The sequence below is a fragment of the Sphaerodactylus townsendi genome, linkage group LG08 (assembly GCF_021028975.2).
Source record: "Sphaerodactylus townsendi isolate TG3544 linkage group LG08, MPM_Stown_v2.3, whole genome shotgun sequence".
NCBI classification, from domain to species: domain Eukaryota; kingdom Metazoa; phylum Chordata; class Lepidosauria; order Squamata; family Sphaerodactylidae; genus Sphaerodactylus; species Sphaerodactylus townsendi.
The window spans coordinates 103,784,397-103,809,713 of NC_059432.1; the positions used below are offsets into that span (position 1 = coordinate 103,784,397).

The window sequence follows — 25,317 nt, forward strand, 5'->3', positions numbered from 1 at the left end:
TATTTTATTTTGTTTATCCGCTTGTTATATTATGTTGTAAACCGCCCTGAGCCCCTTGGGGGAGGGCGGTATAAAAGTGGAACGAATAAATAAATAAATAAATAAATAAATAAATAAATAAATAAATAAATAAATAAATAAATAAATAAATAAATAAGCAAGAAGCTGAGGTGGTTTGCTATTGCCGCCTTCTGCAGAGTCTTCCTTGGTGGTCTCCCTTACAAGTACCGACTGTGCTGAGCTTACAAGATCTGACAAGATCGGGCCATTCCATGCCACCTTCCCTCCCCAGAAAAGGGACCACCCGTTTATTTATTTGCTTGATTTATATACCAACTTTCTGGTGTGGATACAAACAACAATTAAAATAGTATGGGATGTAAATAGGAACTATTATCAAGATCCATGTGGGCATTTCTTAGTGTGTGGGGTGAGAGATACCAATTGGGTAAGGTGACCAGATTTTTACTCCTGTAACGCGGGGCGGACGCACCCGCGCGGCCGCAGGAGCACACTGCCTTTTGCGGCGCTCCCCAGTTTCAACGCCAAACCGGGGAGCGCCGCAAAAGGCAATGCACTCCTGCGGCCGCATGCGCGCTCCCGCACTGCCTTCTGGGGCGCTTCCCTGTTTCCCGCCCTGTGACAGGGCGGGAAACAGGGAAGCACCCCAGAAGGCAGTGCGGCAGCACAAGAGGCGCACGTGGCCGCAGGAGCGCATTGCCTAATCGGGACAATTTTAAAACCCCGCGGGACGCGGGACACATTGCAGAAAAGCGTGAGTGTCCCGCCAAAAGCGGGACAGCTGGTCACCTTACAATTGGGCCACGCTTTCTTCCCCCATCTGGTATACCCAGTGAATGTCAAGCTTGTTTAGGGGCCTGTGGGTATTCAATCGAGTGAAATCTTTTGCACCTACTCCTAACGCTGTGCTGTAGAGACTGCATATTATAGATGTTTATGGGGCCTAGATATTTAAACCCACAATGTATCGTCAAGAGTACAGAGTTAAGTAGACTGTTGAAAGCTGATGCAATCTCTACCCCTCTCTTTGCGCATAGATGCCTATCCAAGGTAAAGTTGCCATCCTCTAGGTGAGACATGAAGATCTGTTGGAATTGCAACTGATCTCCAGGTGGTGAATATCGGTTCCCCTGGAGAAAATGGCAGTTCTGGCAAGAGGGCTCTATGGTATCATACCCCGCTGATGCCCCTCCCCTTCCCAAACACCATACTCCCCGGATTCCACCTCCAAAATCTCCAGGAATTTGGCAGCCCCACTGCGGTCTTGATTAGAAGATCTAATGTTAGAATTATGCAGAAGTTAATTGCAGGGTTGTGTTATTAGGGGGCATCAGGAAACCCGGCCTGGAAACCCCCGTGCTCCTCCTGTCCCCCAACAGATGACTTCGGAGTAGAACAAGAGCCCCCGTCCTCAACTTCTGCGTCACCTAACAATCAATTGGCACTGTGGGACTCCCAGTTTGAAAAGGCGCTTTCCACCTGTACGTGTTCAGCTTCATCTAAGGCAGACATCTGTTTTTGCCTGTCAAAAGGAGACCTGCTCATTTTCAACTCGGGTTGTGCTGAACAGGAAAGCTTAAGAGCAGGGAACAAAGAATCCACGCTCCCGGGAACTGAACTGAAAAGCCTCAAATCGTGGATGGAGGCGGCGGAAAAATATGTGATATTTATTCTCCCCATCCGATGGCTTTAGTAAATCTCGCTTGGAGCAGGAGAGTTTCTGCAGACAGAAGGAGTGGGTGGAGACAATGCCCCCCCCCCCCAAAAAAAACTTTTAAATGCAGAGAAGGATTATACAAGCGCCGTCGTTCCCAGTTAAAACCAGAAGCCTCTTTACCTGGATATCTTCTTGGAGCTCCTTGATCTGCCTTCGCTTGTATCTGTATTTCTCATCCGCAGCTCTTTTCTCTTTTTCCAGTTGCAGCTTTTCTTCGTATTCTTCACCTGCGAAACACTTTGATTGAGGGCTCGCTCTTGGACAGGGGAATATGCGCCTCGGGTTTAAAAAAGGCTGCCTGGCTCTGTTCTCGTACGATAGAGAGGATGTCTTTCAAAGCCAGCATTTGGAACCAGCATTTATATCTAAGTCCTTCTGGAAGAAAACTTACACTGGAGGCCTGTGCCACTCTTAGCTGAGTGTAATGACAGTGTCCAGTCCACTGAGGCGTTCAATACTTTCAATTAATCGGAGCAGCGATGTGAGAATGTGATGAGCTGACCGTGGTCAGTGCAGAGGTGACACTTTCTGTGTCTCAACCTGGCAGCCAGCGTTGTGTTCGCACCGGCCCACAGCCTCAATTATGACGACGGCATACCAATCAAGTACAAGCCAGCAGAGAAAGCACATGATTTCTCCAGAGCTTGGTGCAAATAATGTTTTAACATTGAGGCATAAATGAAGATGAAGAAGAGTTTGGATTTATACCCCCCCCTTTCTCTCCTGTAGGAGACGCAAAGGGGCTTTCAATCTCCTTGCCCTTCCCCCCTCACAACAAACACCCTGTGAGGTGGGTGGGGCTGAGAGAGCTCCGAGAAGCTGTGACTAGCCCAAGGTCACCCAGCTGGCGTGTGTGGGAGTGCACAGGCTAATCTGAATTCCCCAGATAAGCCTCCACAGCTCAGGCGGCAGAGCGGGGAATCAAACCCGGTTCCTCCAGATTAGAATGCACTTGCTCTTAACCACTACGCCACTGCTGTTCCAGATGAACAGAGATCTGAGGTCTTGTTTAATAGGACCTGTGCCAAATGCTCTGGGAGGGAAGGGGGCGTGGTCAACTCTAGTCCAATCTCGTCAGATCTGGGAAGCTAAGCAGGGTTGGTGCTTGGATGGGGGACCGCCAAGGCAGAGGAAGGCAAAGGCCAACCACGGCTGCTTCTCCTCTGCCTCAAAGGCCCCTTGCTTGGGTCACCATAAGTTAATTGTGACTTGCTGGCACCTACGTATGTACGGTTCCAAATGCTCTCGTATTTTTCTTTCTTCACTGTAAATAACAGTGCTGCCCATTTTAAGGGTCTGTCGTCAAAATCATCCTGCCAAAGATAATCTGTGACTCTCCTCCAGCACCGGGATCTTAGGATCCTAAACCCAGCCCACCCAGCCTCTGCAACCAGCCTGCTAAGCATCATTTTTCTTTGGCCTCCAATGCCGTTTAGCGAGCTTCGGAGTTAAGCAGAGATTTTCGCTTGCGCTTCCGTGGCCCTAACCCAAAGCTTTATTGATCGCACTGCGCAATTGTTCAGTCTGATCCCGCAAAAATGACATAAAATTACTGGTGGATCCAAGACAGTCAGTTTTTCTCCTCCTTGCCAGGAAGGACTCTGTCAACTGCTTACAGAAGAGAAGCGCGAGAGGATGGGCTCCTATCACTGGCCAGAGGAATGAGGGCCACAGGACAGTCTGGCTGCTTTCACCCAGGCACAGCCACCTTGGCAAAAGCAGCCTGACCCAACTGGGTAGTTCTAGCAGTCAGATGGATCTCTGCCTTTCCCTTCCCTTCCTTGCATGGCTTGGCTTTTTAGACTGGAACCCAGAGGGCAGACTGTCTCTTTCTGGTGTTGAAATGAGCAGCTCTGGGAGATGACTGGAAATGGGGGTATAGGTCTAACACAGTGATTTTCAACCAGGGTTCCGTGGTACCCTGGGGTACCGTGAGCATGTCCCAGGGGTACTGTGGTAATGCTACTCCTGCCGGTGCCAGCAAGGACGTGGAGCTGGATTGGGGCAGGGCCTGCCACAAGGTCAGCAGCCACTTCCTCCCCCCCCCACCCCCAGTTCTTCCCTTCACCCTGGGAGGGGAAGGTGGGGGGTGGTGCAAGCAGGGGCACTGGGAGGGGAAGGTGGGGGGATGGCACGGGTACCGTGAAGGGTACCGTGACATCGAAAAGGTTGGTAAACACTGATCTAACAGCTACAAAAAATAAAAAATATTTTGCCCTCCATTGCCCCAGATCTGTGCTGCCATTCCAAACTGCCCTCCACCAGCCATTCAAACGCTCGGCTTACTGGTCTCCATGACTTTTTTCAGCGAGTTTCGGTAGTTGCTGTTGCAATTATTAAGCACGTGCAGGGTATTTTTCAGGGCAGCACACTCCTTTTCGGTTTGCTGGACCTTGGCATCCAAAGCATCCCCTTCGCGCTGCAGATCCTCCTTTTCCTGAGCAGACTGAAAGTAAAGACACCGCAGAGATCAAACCCCACCACGTTATCGGAATGCTTACCAATTAGGTCTCTATTAATAAAACAAATTTAAGAATGAGGGAAGTCGTGTGCGGTTAGATACCACCCCTTCCTATGCAATACTTCATTATTTTTAATAACGTCTTTATTCAGTAAAAAGATAGTTGCATGCAGTCAGTGGTGGGATCCAAAAATTTTAGTAACAGGTTCCCATGGTGGTGGGATTCAAACTGTGGCGTAGTGCCAGTGGGGCTGGGTGGGGCACGACGGGGGCATGGCCGGGCATTCCGGGGGCAGGGCATTCCTGGGCAGGGCTGTGGCAAGGACACAGCTGCTGCACCGATTCTTGGGTGGGAAACGAATGCACACAGGCGTAGGCTGCCACGCACGCCGGTGCACCTCCTGCTAGACTGCTTCAAGTTCTGCATAACTAAGGCAAAAATCACGTGGCAAAATCACCAATTAGTAACCCCCTCTCGGCACACACAAATAATTAGTAACCTACTCTCGGGAACCTGTGAGAACCTGCTGGATCCCACCTTTATGAGTTTATCTTCAATTCTATAAACAAGTCATACAGACGTGATTAAACTCAATGCGCTGTCTGAGTCAGAATACCATTCCATTTATCAAACTTTTAAAACTTTTCTATCACACAACATACAGGCTAGTTTACTTATCGGTACGCATTCCGTTCGTTCCTCCCACCACTCCTCTTTATCTGGAGTTTGGTTCCTTTTCCTGTATCTAGCAAAGACTAATCTTGTGGAGGTTATGGCATTTGTATCTTTGGGAAGAAAGTCTACATAATTCAACCGGAATCGTTTAGGGGAGAAAGGTGCCGGTAATTGTACATTCCTTGAGAAACAGTTCTAGAAATCATTTCCCAATATTCTTTGGCTTGACAACTTCTCCCCCGCACCTGTATAAAGTTCTAAGCAATACTTCAAAAGACTGCTGCGTTCAATCCAGGGTCACAATAAGATCACAAGTTCATAGGTTACACCTACGAGGCTTATGTGAAGCAGCGGGGCTCGTATTCTGAACTGCGGGGTACCTGCGTGTCTTAGCAATGAGATGTTTCTGTCAATTACTTGTACACATTCTTGAGCTTGAAAAGGACGGTGTACGGCAACAGGGCTTTCCCGCAACTGATTACAACCCTTCATAAAACTTGCTCGCAGCTTGAAAAGGAGGCAATTTGGAAAGTTGGCGAGATACCCCAGGAGGCCGCCAAACCAAAGAAGTGGGAAGGGCCGCAATTACTCAACCTGTGCTTCAGCGAGAGATTAATGTTGTGTTCCAAGCCTATTCAACGTGAAAGAATGAATGGAAAAATAAAACAGGGGAGAAAAGTGGCGCATGCTTTCCGAAACACCTTTACAGAATGACTGGCATTCTGTATCTGGAGCCGGAGCCCAATCAGCGGTGAACATAAGAACATAAGAGCTAGCCTGCTGGATCAGACCAGAGTCCATCTAGTCCAGCTCTCTGCTACTCGCAGTGGCCCGCCAGGTGCCTTTGGAAGCTCGCGTGCAGGACGTGAAAGCAATGGTGCTCCTGAGCACCTGGTCTGCTAAGGCATTTGCAATCTGAGATCAAGGAGGATCAAGATTGGTAGCCATAGATTGACTTCTCCATGAATCTGTCCAAGCCCCTTTTAAAGCTATCCAGGTTAGTGGCCATCACCACCTCCTGTGGCAGCATATTCCAAACACCAATCACACGTTGCGTGAAGAAGTGTTTCCTTTTATTAGTCCTAATTCTTCCCCCCAGCATTTTCAATGAATGCCCCCTGGTTCTAGTATTGTGAGAAAGAGAGAAAAAATTCTCTCTGTCAACATTTTCTACCCCATGCATAATTTTATAGACTTCAATCATATCCCCCCTCAGTCTCCTCTCCAAACTAAAGAGTCCCAAACGCTGCAGCAGTATGGTCTAAACAGGACACATTAGCAAGAGGGCAAACCCGAGGCTAGACAACCTGAATGCGATAATAAAGGCTGACAACATCGGGCTAGTACAGCCAATTCAGGAGGACATTGGATGAATTATGACACATCTCAGAGCAATTTTATTGGTCTCTTAGCTAATTTTAATCATAACATACACCCCACAGTTTCATACTTTAGGGGCAAAGGCTGTTTTCCCTTCCACAATGTGATGCCAGCTCTAGATGCTGTCATTTTTGGGATGACTCTTGGGTAGTGCTGAAAGAATTACAGGCACTGACCGTTTGCTACGAACGGGTTCCATAAGATGGCAAAATATCCTCCTGCAGTCTTAGAGGGCGATTTCTGCTTCCAACCTCTGTGGCAGCCCCTCACTTCAAACCATATGACATTCTGGGGGAAGGGGGGGCTGCTGATGCAGAAGGGCACAGCTTTGGTGGGTACAGAAACACGATGCAGTGGGTATGACGCTGCTGTTTATGCCCTGCAGCTATGCCATGATGTGGGGACTTGGGAGAGAAGGCAGATAATCCCACGGGAAGCTTTCAAGCTGTTGGATGGCGTCAGGGTGGGAAACATTACCTTGATGACGTAATAGACCTGACTTTTATCCTCCTCTCCTTCCGGCGGCATCATGACAATAGTGATGATCTCGTACCTGCTCTTCAGTTTATCGATCTTGCTTAATCGCTCATGAAACTCGGTACTGATTGGGAGAGAAATTAAAGAGAACCTGTTTGAGATGGGGGGGGAAGGAACGGGGGTTCTTGAAGCGTGAGGCGTGCCACTGAAAGGAGGGTGCTGGTGCCAGATTTATGCTTAAACCAACTGTGAGATCGTTGGTTCTTCTGCAATGAGGTATTTGTGGAAAAAGAAGACGCTGCTAAACAGGAGTGGTACATGATTGGTCCTGGCAGATTGGTGGTCTCTAATCTGGAGAACTGGGTTTGATTCTCTACTCCTCCACACGAGTGGCAAACTCTAATCTGGAGAACTGGGTTTGTTTCCCCCGCTCCTACACATGAAGCCTTGGGCTAGTCCAGGGGTCTGCAACTTGCGGCTCTCCAGATGTTCATGGACTACAATTCCCATCAGAGCTCCCTCAGCCCCACCCACCTCATGTCTGTTGTGGGGAAAGGAAGGGAAAGGAGCTTGTAAGCCACCTTACAGGATGGAAAGGTGGGGTATAAATCCAAACTACTCTTCTTCTTATTATTTTAGCCAAGAATGGCACTTCCACTCTTTCACATGAGGCTTATCTGGTGAACCAGATGTGTTTCCGCACTCCTACATGCCTGCTGGGTGACCTTGGGCTAGTCACAGTTCTCCCTGAACTCTTTCAGCCCCACCTACCTCACAAGGTGTCTGTTGTGGGGAGACTGGAGAGGAAGGGAAAGGAGATCGTAAGGCACCCTGGGACATAAATCCAAACTCTTCTTCTTGTCTCCTAAGGAAGCAGATTGCAATCCTCTGGACTACAGAGAGCCTTGCAAATATTTCATGGGTGGGATGGGATGCCTCCCCTCCCTGGGCCTTTCCCCACTTTTCCCTCTACCACCGTCGCTGCGCGCTACTCACTGCGCGCGTCATTTCTGGCACGCGACCTGGCTTCCCCACGACCCTGCACTCTGCGCGGGGTCGTCAAAAGGCACCGTTTTCTCCAGCGCCAGGAATGATGCATGCTGAGGGGGCGCGACAGCGGCAGCGTCGGGGTGGCTGCGTTGTCACCGCCCCTGTAGTGGGGAGTGCCCCGGGGCCCCGCGCTACTTGGCCCGAGTAGCGCGCAGCAGAAGGTAAGTGGGGAAAGGCCCCCTTTCTGCCAATGACCGCAGCACCTGGCGTATCCATTTCCCCTTGCGACCCTTGGCACCTGGTCCACCCCAGCTCAGGAATCTCTCAAACCCTACGTGGAAGGATGCACAACATGCCACTGTGTGGTGAATTCCTAGTCGTCGTCGTGGGGAGCAGCCAGCCGAGGAGCTTTCCCAAAATATTGAGAGGTTTGGCGTTTCAGTCCTCCAGCTGCAAAAGCTGCCCCCTGCTGATCGGATCTTAATATTGCCACAGCTAGAAGAGAATAAGCAACAGCGGGAAACCGCCCCAAATCAAATTATATGCAAGTGCCAATTAGTCATGTAATTATCAGAGGAGAAACACAGAGTCTACTTGCTTGGCAAGGGGTTAAGCTCCAGTTGCACGAAATCACTCTAATTTCCTGTTGCGTGGGCTGGGGGTGGAAGAGGGGGGCGGGAAGAAAAGCCTGCCAAATCCGCTGGGTGGCTGCTCATTTCCCGGTTGGGTTTTAGCCACCCGCTGTACCGAGAAGTTGTCGAAAACAGGCCTGTGCTGTTGCTCCCTGAGCCCTTTGTGTTTTTTTCTCCGTACTACTCGACGAGCAAGGCGTTCTTGGGCCCAGCTCTGCTAAGGGGGAAAATCAGCTTCTGATAGCAGACTTCCACTGGAGAGACAGAGGAAGCATCGGCGCAGATCTACCATTCTTACAGGAGGTGATTCCGAGCACGAATTTGAGTAGCAGCCAACGTGAAGCAGTTTTGGACATTGAAGGAGGACCTTATTCTTTGTAGGTAGCTGTGGTACTATCTGGCCTACCCTTCCTCATTTTCCCGTCTCCTTTCCTCCCTGCCCCATGTCTTTTCCTTTCCTTTTCCTATGGGTGGTGAGAACCGCAAAGGATGGCGAAGAGCTCCAAGCAGACCTTGATAAATTAGGTGATTGGGCTAAGAAATAGCAAATGCAGTTCAATGTAGCAAAATGTAAAGTGATGCACATAGGGGCAAAAAATCCAAACTTCACATACACGCTACAGGGGTCAGTGCTATCAGTCACAGACCAGGCAAGGGATTTGGGCGTCTTAGTTGATAGTTCCATGGGAATGTCACCTCAGTGCATGGCAGCTGTGAAAAAGGCAAACTCTATGCTGGGGATAATTAGGAAAGGAATTGAGAATAAAACTGCAAAGATTGTCATGCCCTTATATAAAGCAGTGGTGCGACCGCACTTGGAGTACTGTGTTCAGTTCTGGTCGCCACATCTCAAAAAGGATATCGAAGAGATAGAAAAAGTGCAGAGAAGGGCAACAAGGATGATTGAGGGACTGGAGCACCTTCCTTATGAGGAGAGGCTGCAGCGTTTGGGACTCTTTAGTTTGGAGAGGAGGCGTCTGAGGGGGGATATGATTGAAGTCTATAAAATTATGCATGGGGTAGAAAATGTTGACAGAGAGAAATTTTTCTCTCTTTCTCACAATACTAGAACCAGGGGGCATCCATTGAAAATGCTGGGAGGAAGAATTAGGACTAATAAAAGGAAACACTTCTTCACGCAACGTGTGATTGGTGTTTGGAATATGCTTCCACAGGAGGTGGTGATGGCCACTAACCTGGATAGCTTTAAAAGGGGCTTGGACAGATTTATGGAGGAGAAGTCGATTTATGGCTACCAATCTTGATCCTCTTTGATCTGAGATTGCCAATGCCTTCACAGACCAGGTACTCGGGAGCAGCAGCAGCAGCAGAAGGCCATTGCTTTCACATCCTGCAGGTGAGCTCCCAAAGGCACCTGGTGGGCCACTGCGAGTAGCAGAGAGCTGGACTAGATGGACTCTGGTCTGATCCAGCTGGCTTGTTCTTATGTTCTTCTTATGTTCTTATGCCCTTCCCACTACATTTCTTGCTCATTTGTCCTTTATTGGGACATCAGTAAATACCCCCACATCCCCTCAGGACTGTAGGGCCTCTTGGACTAATATAATGACTGGATTGACTGGATTATTGGAATGTTTTACATTTTTTAGATGTTGTCTTTAGATGCATTTTAAGCGGGAATTCGTAACGATGGCTCTCAAGATGTCTGGGAGTGACATTTGCCACAGGAAGACCCGCAACAAATCAGTTCCTTTTCACCTATGCCTTCCATGGGGGATGGTTCACGCCTCAGGGCACAGCATCTGCTCGGCAGGCAGAACATTCCAGGTTCGATCCCCAGCAACTCCAGTTGAAGGACCTGGCAGGAGGCGATGGGAAAGGGCTCTGCCGGAGGCCTGGAGAGCTGCCGCCAGTCTTGAGTGGACAATGTGGATTTCAACGGACCGAAGGTCTGACTCCACATCAGGCAGCTCCACGTGTTCAGAGGAGAGCAGGCTGGGCAAAACCAGCCACAAGACTCCGTGAGAAGTGGACTGCAGGGCAGGGATGCAGCTCAGCAGCAGAGTTGCCAACTCCAGGTTGAAACGTTCCTGGAGATCTGGGGGCGGAGCTTGGGGAGGGTTGGGTTTGGGAAGGAACCCCGGGGAGGTATAATGAAACAGCAGTGCTCTTCTCCGGGGAAACTTGATGGCTGCAGCCTAAAGATCAGTGGTAGTGGCAGGTTATTTCCTGGCTCCAGCTGGAGGCTGGCAAACAGGGATGTAAGGAGGCAAACTGGAGCCCTGGGCAAAACCTGAGTTGGATGCCCCCCTCCCCCATGGGCGGCCACCCCAACACGACCAAAAAAATTCTTTTGCACCAGTTCACTGGTGCCTGCAGGGGGTGCATTTTTAGACATATCGCCACCAAAATTTCAGCGTATCATCAGGAGACTGTCCTTATGCTACCCCCCGAGGTTGGTGCAGTTTGGTTCAGTGGGGACAAAGTTATGGACCCTCAAAAGGGTAGCCCCATCTCCTTAGCTCCCATTGGAAAGAATGGGGGATGGGGGCACCCCCTTTGAGAGTCCATAACTTTGGCCCCCCTGAACCAAACTGCACCAAACTTGGGGGGTAGCATAAGGACAGTCTCCTGATGATACGCTGAAAGTTTGGTGCCGCTAGCCTAAAAACTGCGCCCCCTGCAGGCCAAAAATGGAAAACCACTAAAAATACCCAAAAACGAACCCTGCATTTTTGGTGCCCCCCACAAGGTGATGCCCTGGGCAGCTGCCCACCTTGCCCAATGGGCATTACGCCCCTGCTGGCAAAGCTTGTGGCAAAGCATCTGTTCAACACCCAAAAGTTCCCCCGGGGTCAATCCCCAGCATCTCCAATGAAAAGACCTACAGTGGGGAAGGCCTCGACCTGGACTCTGGAGAGCCACTGCCAGTCTGAGTAGATTACCGCAGCCCTGACTGGTCAGTGGTCTGGTTCAGCATGCGTTCGTGAGCAAACAGATCTTCTAACCAATTTCAAGGCAGTGAAAGGATGAGCTGGAACAGGGGTCTGCCACCTGCGGCTCTCCAGATGTGCATGGACTACAATTCCCATCAGCCCCTGCCAGCATGGCCAATTGGCAGGGGCTGATGGGATGTGTAGTCCATGAACATCTGGAGAGCCGCAGGTTGCAGACCCCGGAGCTGGAATGAGGCGGCAAGTGTGAAGCCAGCTCTGTGTCTGGTGCAGACTCCTTTAGCATCACGTATGCTCTTGCCAAGACATGAATGCCTGGCATCCCACAGTCCCCGCGGGAGGGCTCATTACCTCATGGTCTGACGCTCCTGCTCTGCAATTCTGATCTGGCTCTCGAGCATGGCCTTGTGGACTTTGATCTCCGCCATCCTTTCTTCCATTGCCGTTCTCAGCTGTTGCTTGCGTTTCTCCAGAGACAGGACTTTCTCTGCTTTGTTATACAGCATATTCCTGACACGCTTCAGTTCCAGCTTCAAGAGGTTGTCTTCAATCATCAAATCCTTCAGTGGACAAAAAACCTCTCAAGATTATTTTAGAACGTAAGAACATAAGAACAAGCCTGCTGGATCAGACCAGAGTCCATCTAGTCCAGCACTCTGCTACTCGCAGTGGCCCACCAGGTGCCTTTGGGAGCTCACATGCCGGAGGTGAAAGCAATGGCCTTCTGCTGCTGCTGCTCCTGAGCACCTGGTCTGCTAAGGCCTTTGCAATCTCAGATCAAGGAGGATCAAGATTGGTAGCCACAGATCGACTTCTCCTCCATAAATCTGTCTAAGCCCCTTTTAAAGCTATCCAGGTTAGTGGCCATCACCACCTCCTGTGGCAGCATATTCCAAACACCAATCACACGATGTATGAAAAAGTGTTTCCTTTTATTAGTCCTAATTCTTCCCCCCCAGCATTTTCAATGTATGCCCCCTGGTTCTAGTACTGTGAGAAAGAGAGAAAAATTTCTCTCTGTCAACATTTTCTACCCCATATATAATTTTATAGACTTCAATCATATCCCCCCTCAGACGTCTCCTCTCCAAACTAAAGAGCCCCAAACGCTGCAGCCTCTCCTCATAAGGAAGGTGCTCCAATCCTTCAATCATCTTCGTTGCCCTTCTCTGCACTTTTTCTATCTCTTCGATATTTTGCACTGAACCAAGCATCTTAACAAATGAAATAAAAGCTGTGACTGACTTGGTCTCTGAAACAGCGCCCAACCGTTGCGCTGGGATCCTTGCACAGGGTGCATCTGACCACACAAACCTTCCAGCTCCTGCCGGGAGGGGAGGGAGGGGGTAGCACCAGATTAGAGCCACCGATAAGGAAGTGTGCCATCTGAGAAGTGCACCCCATGATTTGTCATACCATCCCAGAAGATGCCAGCGGCCACTCTTATCTATTACAAGTATGACAACGTGCAACCTGAGAGTTGTACCCATCGCCCCATCAATGCAAAACAATTCACTCATGGCTGAGAGCCAGCATGGTGTACTGGTTAAGAGCAGGTGGATTCTAATCCGGAGAACCAGGTTTGATTCCCCACTCCTCCACCTGAGTGGCGGAGGCTTATCTGGTGAACCAGATGTGTGTCTGCACTCCTACATGGCTGCTGGGTGACCTTGGGCTAGTCACAGTTCCTTCAGAGCTCTCTCAGCCCCACCTACCTCACGTCTGTTGTGGGGAGAGGAAGGGAAAGGAGCTTGTAAGCCACCTTGAGTCTCCTTACAGGATAGAAAGGTGGGGCATAAATCCAAAACCGTTCTTCTCGTCTTATTTCAGCCAAGAATGGCACTTCCAGTCTTTTATATGTGGCACAATGTGCTGCACATTGTGTATCATTTCTTTTTCAGTTTAAGCACAGCATTGTGTGTAATTCTTGCATTTCATTTTTGTTCTGAATTGTGTCCCGCTCATTACAATAAAAGATCCAAGTAAAACTTATTCATTGTAATTATGTTCATACATTTAAAACTGTTTTTTTTCCAGCCCATGAATATCTGTAAAATATAAGATGTAGCCCATATTGGACAGTTTGGAGACATCTGCTTTAGACCAAAAAAGAGGCTCTTGTCTAAAAGGGGGAGAATCCTCACCCTACCTGCTTATCCGCTCTGGCTTTTTTTAGTAACTTCTCTGATTTGTCAATGAAAAGGTTTAGTTCGTTCACTCTGGTATTCAGGCCGGCCATTTCTTCTCCCGTCTTATTCATTGACAAGTTGATAAAGTGCATGTCACTCTGGAAGGAAAACCAAAAGGCCTGTGAGGTCACACAAAAAGGCTGCCCTGTTGCAACATCAATCCATAGCACAAGGGTCTGCAACCTGTGGCTCTCCGTATGTTCATGGACTACAAATCTCATCAGCCCCTGCCAGCATGGCCAACTGGCTGGGAATTGTAGTCCATGAACATCTGGAGGGCCGCAGGTTGCAGACTCCTGCCATAGCATCACCAATCCATAGTTGAGCTAGTGCCAAGCACATCTCTCCCTCCCCAAACCCTCAGGCCTCTGGGATTTAGGGGCAGGACTGTGGATTGGAGGGCATTCCTTTCACGAGGTCTCGAATCCCCACATTTTTCAGAGGGGGGGATGTCTCCTACAATAACTCTCAAACACTCTCAATCCACAGCTTTCAAGACCTCTAATCCTTCTCCAAACAGATCAGAACTACATATGTCTAAATTTCAATAGTAAAGGGGGAACTGGGGGTTGCTGGCGCCCGATACTAGTGGTGGTGGAAAGTGTTGCCAAGTCACAGATATGGCAGCCCTGTAGCGTTTTCAAGGTAAGAGATGAGCAGAGGTGGTTTACCACTGCCTTCCTCTACAAAGTCTTCCTTGGTGGTCTCTCAACCAAGGTCTAACCAGGGCCAATCCTGTTTAGCTTCCAAGATCCGAGAAGGTCAGGTGATCCCAGGTTACCCAGATTAGGGCAGTTACAAATTAGCCAAGGTTCCAGATGCAGCGGACCCCGCTCACGTCCCATAAGAATCAACAGCCCTGGTACCTGAAGTTTCTTCCGCTGGGCTTGCAGAACGTTATAGGAACGTCTCTTCTCGTCCACAATCTTCGTAAGCTCCGTAAGTTTTGCTTCTAAGAGCTGCCTCTCATCTGTGTTAAGCTCCCCCTTTAGGCGTGACAGCCTGCGCTCCACTTGCTGAATGTAAAAATCCTGTTAAAAATGTTTTAAAGCAAGGAAGACAATTAGTCGAGAGGCCAGGAAGGGAACAATTTTGGTAAGCATTTGAAAAAATTGAACACAACAAACGCGTTTGCTTTAGGACAGGCACCTAATTAACTGATTGTTGTTTGACAATTGTTTTAGGCCTGTAGGCCTCCTTGTTTGTAGACTGCCTTGAAATGGCTGGTGGGCGATGCTGCTCACAAGTAATCTTCTAACGATACAACAAAACGGCCCCGGCCCAGATACAGTCTGCTCTAGGGAAGCTTATGGCTGAGTAGCAATCTTACCCCTACCAGATGACAGAAAGGGTACGTTTTTTTCAAAGTGGTCCACAGGAGTTACACATACAAATCCCATTAGCAAATAACAGGATTTGAGCATGTTCGTCTCTTGTATCGCTTCAAAAATTTCCCCTGAAGCAGCCGGAGTTCAGAAGCCGGAGCAAAAAGCTGTTGGGGGAAATACACAATCCAATGCTATAAACGTATTTACTTGGGAGCAAGTTCTATAAGGGAACTCACTTCCAAGTCAACATTTTTTCTTTTCTTTTTGGCGTTTTAAAAATGGCTTGCATTGAAATAAACGATATTTTCAGGTAAGCAGATGTCGCAATTTAAAGAGAACTGTATCAGTTCAGAACAATCGCTTCAGAAACACATACCCCTGTATTCTGTAAATGTTTCTATTGCTTTAGGAATTTTCTCTGTGTTCTCTGCTGTTACCAGAAGTAACAATGAAAAAACACACAAACACATAAGAGTACAGCCCAGAGATATATATGAACAAGCAAATGTTTAACAGACACAGGCTTACAGTGATTTACATAAGTGTGCCAGCCCCTCCACCTTCATTTAATATCACAACCTGATACCAATCCAGGCCTTGGGCGCCATACAAGGAAGGTTTAAATAAGAATTACAAAACAAAATATAGGTACTAGATGTTAACAGCCAGGGGATGCTATGGGATTACCCTCCAAAACGTAATTTTTTTTTTTTACCTGTGCTTTCCAATTCTCCTTTAAACCCTCTTGCACTTACGGAGAGGACATCAATTACCTGGGAATTCTCCTGCTCCTCAGAACTGCCCCATTGGCTTCTCCCGAGGCTTGGTTTGGAGTCCAGCTTGAGTCATTGACGGCAGAACAATCAGCGACGGAATTCTAAGCTAGTTTCTCTCTGGCAAGGATGTAGGTAAGGGGGGGTTCTCGGGTTCAACCCCCCCATTACATGTCCAAAGCTCCACCCCCTTTTGTGGGTTTTTTGTATTTTGGTGTTTTTTGGTTTTTGGCCTGCAGGAGGCGCAGTTTTTGGGCTAGCGGGACCAAAACTTCAGGGATTTTTTGGGAGACTCTCCTGATGATACTACCTAGATTTGGTGAGGTTTGGTTCAGGGGGTGCAAAGTTATGGACTCCCAAAGGGGGTGCCCCCATCCCCCATTGTTTCCAATGGGAGCTAAATAGAAGATGGGGGCTACACCTTTAAGGGTCCATAACTTTGGACCCCCTGAACGAACCTTCACCAAACATGGGTGGTATCATCAGGAGAGGCCCTTACTGATGCCACTCAAAGACCTACGTCCCTGCTCTCTGGTGAGTCACTCATTCATTGTTTTGCTACTGACTGGAGACAGTCTAGGATCTAGGCAACTGAATGCAATACTCCTTCAGAACTGCGCACGCACGCACACACACACACACACACACACACACACACTATTATTCTCTTGCCTGAATATACATGATTTCTTGTTGTTTGAGAGTCTCAGCATCCAGCCGGCCTAAGCGGCTGTGGAGGTTTTTCATCAGCCCCCGACGTCCATTGATTTCAGCGATGAGGCCCTTCTCCCTTTCCTTCATTTCTTGTAACTCCTGGGTTTTCTTGAAGTGAGCTTCTCGCATCTGCAACGCCAGTGTTTCTTTTTCCTGTTGAAATTCAAGGGCTGAGTCAGTGATGAGTATAATATATTGCTTTACGCATTTTTCTCCAAGCCTTGACAACGTCATTTAATATCAAATTTTATTAGTAGTTAGGATGCTTACAAAAATCAAAGAAAAGAAAAAGATCAGACACTATGAAAAGTACACTTAACGTAAGGACTCCCAATTTCATCTGTGTGAACAGTAAAAAATTAATATCATTTGCTCTTTAACTACATACTGAAAGTCCAAATTAATAACCACTACTATTAATTAAAACACTTTTCTCTGCTAAGTCTTACAATAAAATCCGCTAATTCCCCAAACCACTAATCATCATTTTACCTTTTTCTGCTTTACTGAAGTAATCCATCAACGGTTTTCAATTGTGCAAAAAGTTTACTAAACTTCTTTCTTTAAGTAACAAAGTGAGTTTGGCCATCTCTGCCAACTCCAAAACCTTCACCCACCATTCTTCTGTTGCAGGTATATCTGGAGATTTCCATTTTGGGGGCATAAAATATTCTTGCAGTGATGTAATGTATAAAAACAAAGTTCCGTGTTCTTTCTCCACAGATCAGTCCATTAAGTCCCAACAAGAAAGCTTTGGGTTACAGTTGTACGTTCATTTTTAAGGTCTGTTGAATCATGGAATGCATTGACCTCCAACACTCCTTAGCTTTTTCACAATTTCACCATAAATGGTAAAATGACCCTTCTTGATGTTCGTATTTCCAACACTTGTTAAGAGATGTTTTTGTACATCTTTGCTAATTTACTTATCGTCATGTGCCATCTATACATCATTCTATAAAAAATTATCTTGACAATGTCAAGATTAAAGGGCATTGTCATTTGAATGGAAGCTTGGTTATCTGGTCACCTTGTGTGGTTCTGGTTGCTGAGGAATGTGCCCTCTGTCCCTGCCCTTCTGTTCAGATACCCAGGCCAAGGGAGGGGCGGCAGATCACTGGAAGGTCGTCTGCCTTGCACACAGAATGTCCCAGGTTTGATTCCAGCTAAAAGGATCAGGCAAGAGGTGAGGTGAAGGACCTCTTCCTGAGACCCTGGAGAGCTGCTGCCAATCTTGAGTGAGCAATGCCAAACTTGATGGGTCAAGGTCTACCAGTGGCTGCCATGGCGACTAAAGATAACCTCCACATTCAGGGGCAGTATAAACTTCTCAATGCCAGTGCCAGGAGGCAACATCAAAGGAAGGCTTTGGTCTCCAGGCCCTGTGGTTGGCCCTCCAGAGGAACTGGCAGGCAACTGTGTAAGACAGGATGCTGGACTATGTATGGACTACTGGTCTGATCTAGCAAGGCTCTTCTGACGTTCTCCAGGACCTGTTGTTGGCCCTCCAGAGGAATTGGTTGGCCACTGTGAGAGGCAGAATGATGGACTGGAAGGACCACAAAGGATCTCTTATTCAGTGTAAAGCAGCTTTGTGTCCTCATTCGCAATCTTTCCATGAAACCTCTGTCCTGCTTTCTCCTCCTCTTCCAAAAGCTGGGCGATTCTCTTCTAACCTCATTCCTCCCTCCCAGCAGCTGATCCTCGGCATACCCTGAACTGCCATCACCCACACTAACCATGGCCCTAAATCAGGGGTCTGCAATCTGTGACTCTCCAGATGTTCATGGACTACGATTCCCAATTGGCCATGCTGGCAGGGACTGATGGGATTTGTAGTCCATGAACATCTGGAGAGCCGCAGGTTGCAGACCCCTGCCCTAAATGCTCAGCAGACACGTTTAAAATCTTCATGAGGGAGAGAAATGTAGCCATTTCCATGACCTACTGAATAGGAAGACATAATTCCTTTTGACTGAAATGGACCACGTGTTGATCCTTCCAATTTATTAAGTTCCTAATAAACTTATCGGAATGACTCAAAGAGATCCTAAAGCACAGAGTGTTAAATAAGATTCAGGCTCTGTGACTCTGCTTTTCTACAGATACTGCATGGAGGGGCTGGCCACTGGGGAAAGGTAGCCCCCAAATGGAAAGAATGGGCTTTTGAGTGCTTTATTCCTTGCCCATATCTTTTTACAGCAAATTAATAGATGTGGCAAACAGACACGCGTGGCTAATTTTGACGGAAAGCCTGTTTATGGCTAACACGTTACACACATTGTTCAAGTGTAGTTCATCCGAGTGAAACCATCGCCCTTAGGCGATGGAACTGCCACGCTCCACTCTGCTCGGGTTATCTGCCTTTCTGTGTACGGAAAGAAGCTCTGCAAATGGTTTAGACATCATAATAAGAGTTTTAAGGATAATCTTAACGTAATCTGAAGTCAGGCTGCATCGTGGGCATTGCCGCATCTTCTTTCTTGTTCCAAAAAAAAAAAAATTAAGGGAATTTCAGAAATCAGAAACCCTTAATGGCATTTAGAAAAAAACAAACACAGGTCCAATTGGTCCTCATTACATATAATAATGACATCAAGATATAAAATATACATAACGATAACTGCTTTGAAAGGCATTATCCGAAAGGCTAATCAGCATTTCACTGTTCCTCTTTTTAGTTCAGGGCATTCTATTTGAGATCTTTTGATCAGTGCTGCCGCCACAAAAAGTGCCATTGAGGTACTGTGTGGTTTCCAGGCTGTATGGCCGTGTTCTGATGATTCAGATCCTCTGAAGATGCCAGCCACAGATGCAGGTGAAATGTCAGGAAAGAATGCTGCTAGAACACGGCCATACAGCCCGGAAACCACACAGCACTTCAGTGATTCCGGCCATGAAAGCCTTCGACAATACAGTGCCATCGAGGCTGATTATCGTCTCACTCCTGCCAGCCAAAAAAAGTTTGGATAAGTGATCCATCTGATATTTTCGTTCCTTTGGTAATTAAGAAGAAGAAGAAGAGTTTGGATTTAAACTCCCCTTTCTCTCCTGTAGGAGACTCAAAGGGGCTCACAATCTCCTTGCCCTTCCCCCCTCACAACAAACACCCTGTGAGGTAGGTGGGGCTGAGAGAGCTGAAAGTGCTCTTATTCTGCATGTGCGGAAGGGGCCAGAATGCCGCAGTGCATGAAAGGTAAAGAGCACTCGCCTTGTTGGTTCTCTCCTTCTCTTTCAGCATCTCTTCCATCCGGGCTGCTTTCTCTTCTGATGTCAATGCGTTATCTGTCACAGATTTCAGCTTCTTTGACAGGCTCTCGTTCTGGTCCTTAGTGGAGTTTAGCCTAAAAGGAGATTTTAAAGATGACGCAGGCATAGATCGTCTCCGGATTTGAACCTGTGACCTCCCGTTTGTAGGGCTTGCCTCTTGCAACAGCAGAAGGCTCCCTGCACTGGAAGACAGCGCTACCTGCAGAAAACATCCACGCAGTCTAATCCAATGTATTATAAGAATAGCAGTTACCATTTAGAAGAAGAGTTGGTTTTTATACCCACTTCTCTCTACCTTTAAGGAGTCTCTAAGTGGCTTATAAACACCTCTCCCTTCCACTTCCCACAACAGACACCATGCGAGGTAAGTGGGACTGAGAGAGTCCTGAAAGAACTGTGACGGGCCAAATGTCCCCAGCAGGCTTCATCTGGAGGAACGGGGAGACAAACCTGGTTCTCTAGATTCGAGTCTGCCGCTCATGTGGAGCAGTGGGGAATAAAGTCCAGTTCTCCAGATCAGAGCCTGCCAATCTTAACCACTATACATGCTGGCTCACCCCACTTCTTAGCCAGTAAGCAGCCCAAATTTCAGCCATGGCTTTCATTTTTAAAAAAAATTATGATAAGTAGATATCAAGTTAGATTATTTGATCCTGTCCAGTTTTTGTCCTACTGTACATTGAGAGCCGAACTACACAGAACCTTTTTTGACAAGAGGATGTGACTGAGTGGTAGAGCCTCTCCTTGACATGAAAAAGGTCCCGGTTCAATCCCTGCCATCTCCAGCTAATAGGACCAGACAATATTTGAGAGGCCCCAGCCTGAGACCCTAAACAGCAGCTGCCAGTCCAAGGAGACAATATTTTTTACAATAATGAATGTACTGAATTTAAAAAATAGTAATAAAAGAAAAGAACATCTTGAATTATACATTAGGAAAAAACAAAATTCCAAGATATATTCAGTTACAAACATATAACAATTTCTTCAAACCTATTATAAATCTATAGGCTAATCCATACTAAATGTTTCTTTCTGATCTAAGCGTAAATTGTTGTAGAAGAAGAGAGAAAAAGAAGGAAGAAAGAATAAGAAGGAAGAAGGAAGAAAGAAAGACATCAATTAATCCTAAGTTAAGTCGAAACCTTAACCTTCTACAACCTTCTCCTTAAAAAATTTAGTCCCTGAGTAGACAATATTGACCATGATGAACCAACGGTCTAATTCAGTATGAGGCAACTTCAGGCCCGTTCATGTGGCCGGTCAGGTCCAAGACTGATTTGCTTTCTTCACAGCCACACAACAGCCTAAAATGGTATCGTGTAATTTGGCCCACAGGTATTTAAAACAGCAGACCATAAATTCAATCAGCCAATTAAATGACACCAAATGCCAATCACACTTTGACAAACTGCTGGTGAATTGTGCCAGTGAACAATGTCTTTCCCTTGATTCCTTCAGAAGATATTTATCTTGCTCCGTCTTCAAGGAAGGTGTGGCAGGACACCTGATGTTCCCCTTCCATTGCCTCATGACTACCTTCTAGGCCAGGGGTAGGGAACCTGCGGCTCTTCGGATGTTCAGGAACTACAATTCCCATCAGCCTCTGTCAGCATGGCCAATTGGCCATGCTGGTAGGGGCTGATGGGAATTGTAGTTCCTGAACATCTGGAGAGCCGCAGGTTCCCTACCCCTGTTCTAGGCAAAGGCAGGGCATGGTGAGAAAGGGCATCTTGTAAGCTGTGTGATCATTTGAGACTCTGGCCTTGCCAGGCAAAAGCCTCTAACTCAACTTCACTAACTCAGGTGAATCAGAGAAGACTTATGAGATGCGATACCTGAACAAGCATTTTACCCTACTGCGGCCAACAGAAGGTTGAGGACCCTGATTTCTATCAGGAAAACAGCCGGGAGTGGAGTGGTAGTTAAAACCTTCCTGCCAGGTGCTGTGGGCCTAATTTAACCCCACCCGCCAGAAACTGCTTTTTCAGAAAACGTCAGAACTGCTCATTATTTCCCACACAAGTTGCCATTAAGGCAAAGGTGGGATCCAGCAGGTTCTCACAGGTTCCCGAGAGTAGGTTCCTAATTATTTGTGTGTGCCGAGAGGGGGTTACTAATTGGTGATTTTGCCACGTGATTTTTGCCTTAGTTACGCCCCTCCTCTCAGCAGTAGCGCGCAGAACTTGAAGCAGTCTAGCAGGAGGTGCACCGGCGTGCGTGGCAGCCTGTGCCTGCGTGCATTCGTTTCCCGCCCAAGGACTGGTGCAGCGGCTGCATCCTTGCCACAGCCCCGCCCAGGAATGCCTGGCCACGCCCCCGTCATGCCCCGCCCAGCCCCATTGGCACTACGCCTCACTTTGAATCCCACCACCATGGGAACCTGTTACTAAAATTTTTGGATCCCACCACTGCATTAAGGTTTCAGTTTCCATCCAGTTCATGAAAGCAACTTTCTTCTGTCAGTAGCAGTCCAGCAGTTCCCAAGACGTAAAAAGAAAGCTGCTTGTCAACTGCTCTTATAAACATTGTGGAGGCCCTTCAAATTTATGACTTCACTATACGTGAAGCTGTCTGTGCCCCCCTCCCCCGCCTTTGTGAAGCACTGCATTAAGAATCCATTGTGTTTTATCAATTACAGAGAAAGCTGAGGAAAGCCACCATAGAAAACCCTCAGAAATCGCCTCCACTATTTATAATTCCTACCTGAAAGTCTTCTCCTGGATTTCCTTCTTGAGGTTCGCTACAGAGGATCTCATCATTTCTAGTTCAGAAGCAGTCCCATCCACAGTGACTTTCAGAATATCCAGCTAAATATTAGTTAGTTTTGAAAAAAAATATGGAGTATTAGTTGCTTTGAAAAGATACAAAACACAAGTGTTGTTTACTCACACAGAGGGCCAAATTAGACATGACAGTGTCCTTCTGGCTACTGCAAGGATGTAGCTGCCCTTTTAAAGCCTTTAAAATTGCTGCAAGGGACCAGTCCTGGTATGGGCCGCAGAACAGCGGCTGAGGTTTCACCCATGCACCTTGTCAAGTGCCTCCATGGCTGCACTCCACCCACCCCCCTTGGCTGTTTTGGCTCCTGAAAATTCACAGGAGGGAGACCACATCAGAACCACATCACCAGTCCAATCAGGATTGAGCCCTCACAGCATTTTTCCATGACGTTAAAATGGCGGCGGCATCCTCATGGCAGCCGCACAGACACACATCAACTTGGCTCACAAGTGAACCGCTAAAAAAAAAGACAGAAAATGTTTATATTTATAACACTGATATTTTTAAATGTCTTTACAACCAGTCAACAGGCACTGCTGAGGTCAAGCACATAATTGCAAAAATTAAAAACACCCGAACTCTAAACACTAGGAGTGCATGCCTTCTGTACCTTCTACTTTCTAGTTCAAGAAATGCCCATTCTAAGCCTTTGTGAGAGGGCCAAACTAATTAAGAACATAAGAACAAGCCAGCTGGATCAGACCAGAGTCCATCTAGTCCAGCTCTCTGCTACTCGCAGTGGCCCACCAGGTGCCATTGGGAGCTCACGTGCAGGATGTGAAAGCAAGGGCCTTCTGCGGTTGTTGCTCCCGAGCACCTGGTCTGCTAAGGCATTTGCAATCTCAGATCAAAGAGGATCAAGATTGGTAGCCATAAATCGACTTCTCCTCCATAAATCTGTCCAAGCCCCTTTTAAAGCTATCCAGGTTAGTGGCCATCATCACCTCCTGTGGCAGCATATTCTAAACACCAATCACACATTGCATGAAGAAGTGTTTCCTTTTATTAGTCCTAATTCTTCCCCCCAGCATTTTCAATGTATGCCCCACATACATTGTACACAATGTATGCCCCACATAATAGTTGCACCACAGGGACCCGAAGCCACAATGCTACTGCGAACCCTCTGTGGCAACTCCTGCATCAAAGCACAGCAGGGGCCTGATTCAAATCAGGACTGTGGCGTGAGGGTAGAGGGCCTTCTGCCTTCCTCCCACGCCATTTTTGGGAGCGGATGTCTCTCTGCATATGGAGTTAAATGATGCTCAATGGGAAGAGCAGAGGGAAACAGGAAACTCTCCTGCTAGAGCTGACTAAAACTGCCCGGTTTGAAGTTCCCATGTTTGAAATTCAGACATCAGTCCCGAACTGACCCAAATCCATATTCCATCTCTTTTCCACTTTAGCTCCACATTTTAACAACGGCAGGGAGACATGAATTGAGAAGCCGGAGAAGTCAGGAACAGGAAGGAAAGCAGCTGAGGGCAGAGATTTGGTGTGGAAAATGCCTTCCACTTCTCCATTCCCCATTCAAACAGGCAGAAGGCGTGATTACACACCTTTGCAAGAACTGTATACTGAGCTTCTTTGGCGTTGTAAGTGAAAATGCCCAAATGTACCTGTCCTTGGAGAGATGCCACACCTGTTCAGCATTACCTTTTCCAAAGTACCTGGCAATAAGATGGCATAGGAGGCATTTGCAAAAAAAGTGCTTTCACGTCTTAAGGGTCAGACTGCAAATGTCACTTGCTCAGGATTGGAGTCGGTGTCTGCTACAATTGGGCATTTTGTTCAAAGGGATACTAAACCAAAAGCTTGCAGACGTCAGTTTCCATAGTTGTCGTGCTAACATTCAAATCACCTCGTCCTGCAGCTGGGTCCGATTAGCCTCCTCTTTTTGGTATTCTGCCCTCAGTTTGGTAGCCAGCCGATCGGCTATGCCAATTCTCTTCTCGTACTCCATGTTGTTGCCGCTCTCGTTGGCCAGAAACTGGATCTTGTCTTTAAGCACGCTTTCCTTGGCTCGGATTGCTCGTCTGGCCTGGGCTAAGAGCTGGGTGCGAAAAAGGATGTACATTTTTTTTAAAAAAGAGCACCAACCAACAAATTGAGTAGTAAAATACACCGTACAATAAAGTCTAGATACCAGTGGACACCCAGACTGTAAACCAAAATGCCAAAGGAAGTGGGCACAATAGCTGAGGAGTACCCAGAAGCCCATGGGGGTTACACATAGCCCAAATCTAAGAGAATGATTTACCAAGCCACAATTGTCGATTTCTTGATCTCTTTTCCGCATTTGGTCTATGGTGTTTTCCCACTGTTTGATAAGCTCTTGCCGATCGTGATGAACCCGGCGGAAATCTTCAGCTGCCTTATCCAACTCAATCTGTAATGAGAAATGGAACCCCAAACATTGGAGCTTGTATCCAAAAACCTTCAAGCTCACAGAGCAGGTTTTTCCCTGCCCCTCAATCCCCCAAAGTTCTGCTCCGGAGAGGGCTCTCAAAGAGAACAGGGTGAAAAATGACCATGTACGGTCCCCATTCCTCCGTCCCCCCGCCCCAATGGAAAGCCACTTCCACCAAGTGGCAAATGACAAGGGTGCAAGCCACAAAGTGAAATCTCCAGCTGCTCCATGGACACACCTGAGCAGCAAGCGTTTCAGTCAGCTCATTGTCAAGAATTTTGCGCCTGTGATTACAGTCCACAGTCAGCATCTCGATCTTCAGAGTCAGTGCCTGAAATGAAAGGAGGATGAAACCCGTTAACTCCTAACTGAATCGGTTTTAACAGTTGCCCAAAATATTATCTCTGCCATGTTTTGAAGAGAGACGGAGCCCCGTGGTCATCTAATCGTAGGGGCTTTCCGCACTACAGAAGGGAAGCTAAGGTCGACTCGGTTCCCTTCAGTGGGGGGGCGATTCCAGGCTGTCCGCACAGCAACTTACTTGGCCCCCTGGAACCGAGCTAAGTGGGCGGGATCATCT

General features: G+C 47.5%; 1 protein-coding gene across 1 annotated transcript in view; it reads right to left on the reverse strand.

The window, feature by feature from the left end:
• The window catches only part of CCDC39 (coiled-coil domain containing 39), a 40,295-nt gene that overhangs the window by 7,148 nt on the left and 7,830 nt on the right, over window positions 1-25,317 (reverse strand). The window contains exons 5-16 of the mRNA XM_048506847.1: window positions 24,976-25,068; window positions 24,588-24,716; window positions 24,189-24,380; window positions 22,250-22,353; window positions 19,485-19,617; window positions 16,232-16,426; window positions 14,325-14,489; window positions 13,419-13,556; window positions 11,621-11,829; window positions 6,733-6,856; window positions 4,025-4,184; window positions 1,859-1,965 (exon numbers count right to left, since the gene is read on the reverse strand). Of these exons, the coding sequence (XP_048362804.1) occupies window positions 1,859-1,965; window positions 4,025-4,184; window positions 6,733-6,856; window positions 11,621-11,829; window positions 13,419-13,556; window positions 14,325-14,489; window positions 16,232-16,426; window positions 19,485-19,617; window positions 22,250-22,353; window positions 24,189-24,380; window positions 24,588-24,716; window positions 24,976-25,068 (1,749 nt within the window). The remainder of the gene's footprint in view (window positions 1-1,858; window positions 1,966-4,024; window positions 4,185-6,732; window positions 6,857-11,620; window positions 11,830-13,418; window positions 13,557-14,324; window positions 14,490-16,231; window positions 16,427-19,484; window positions 19,618-22,249; window positions 22,354-24,188; window positions 24,381-24,587; window positions 24,717-24,975; window positions 25,069-25,317) is intronic.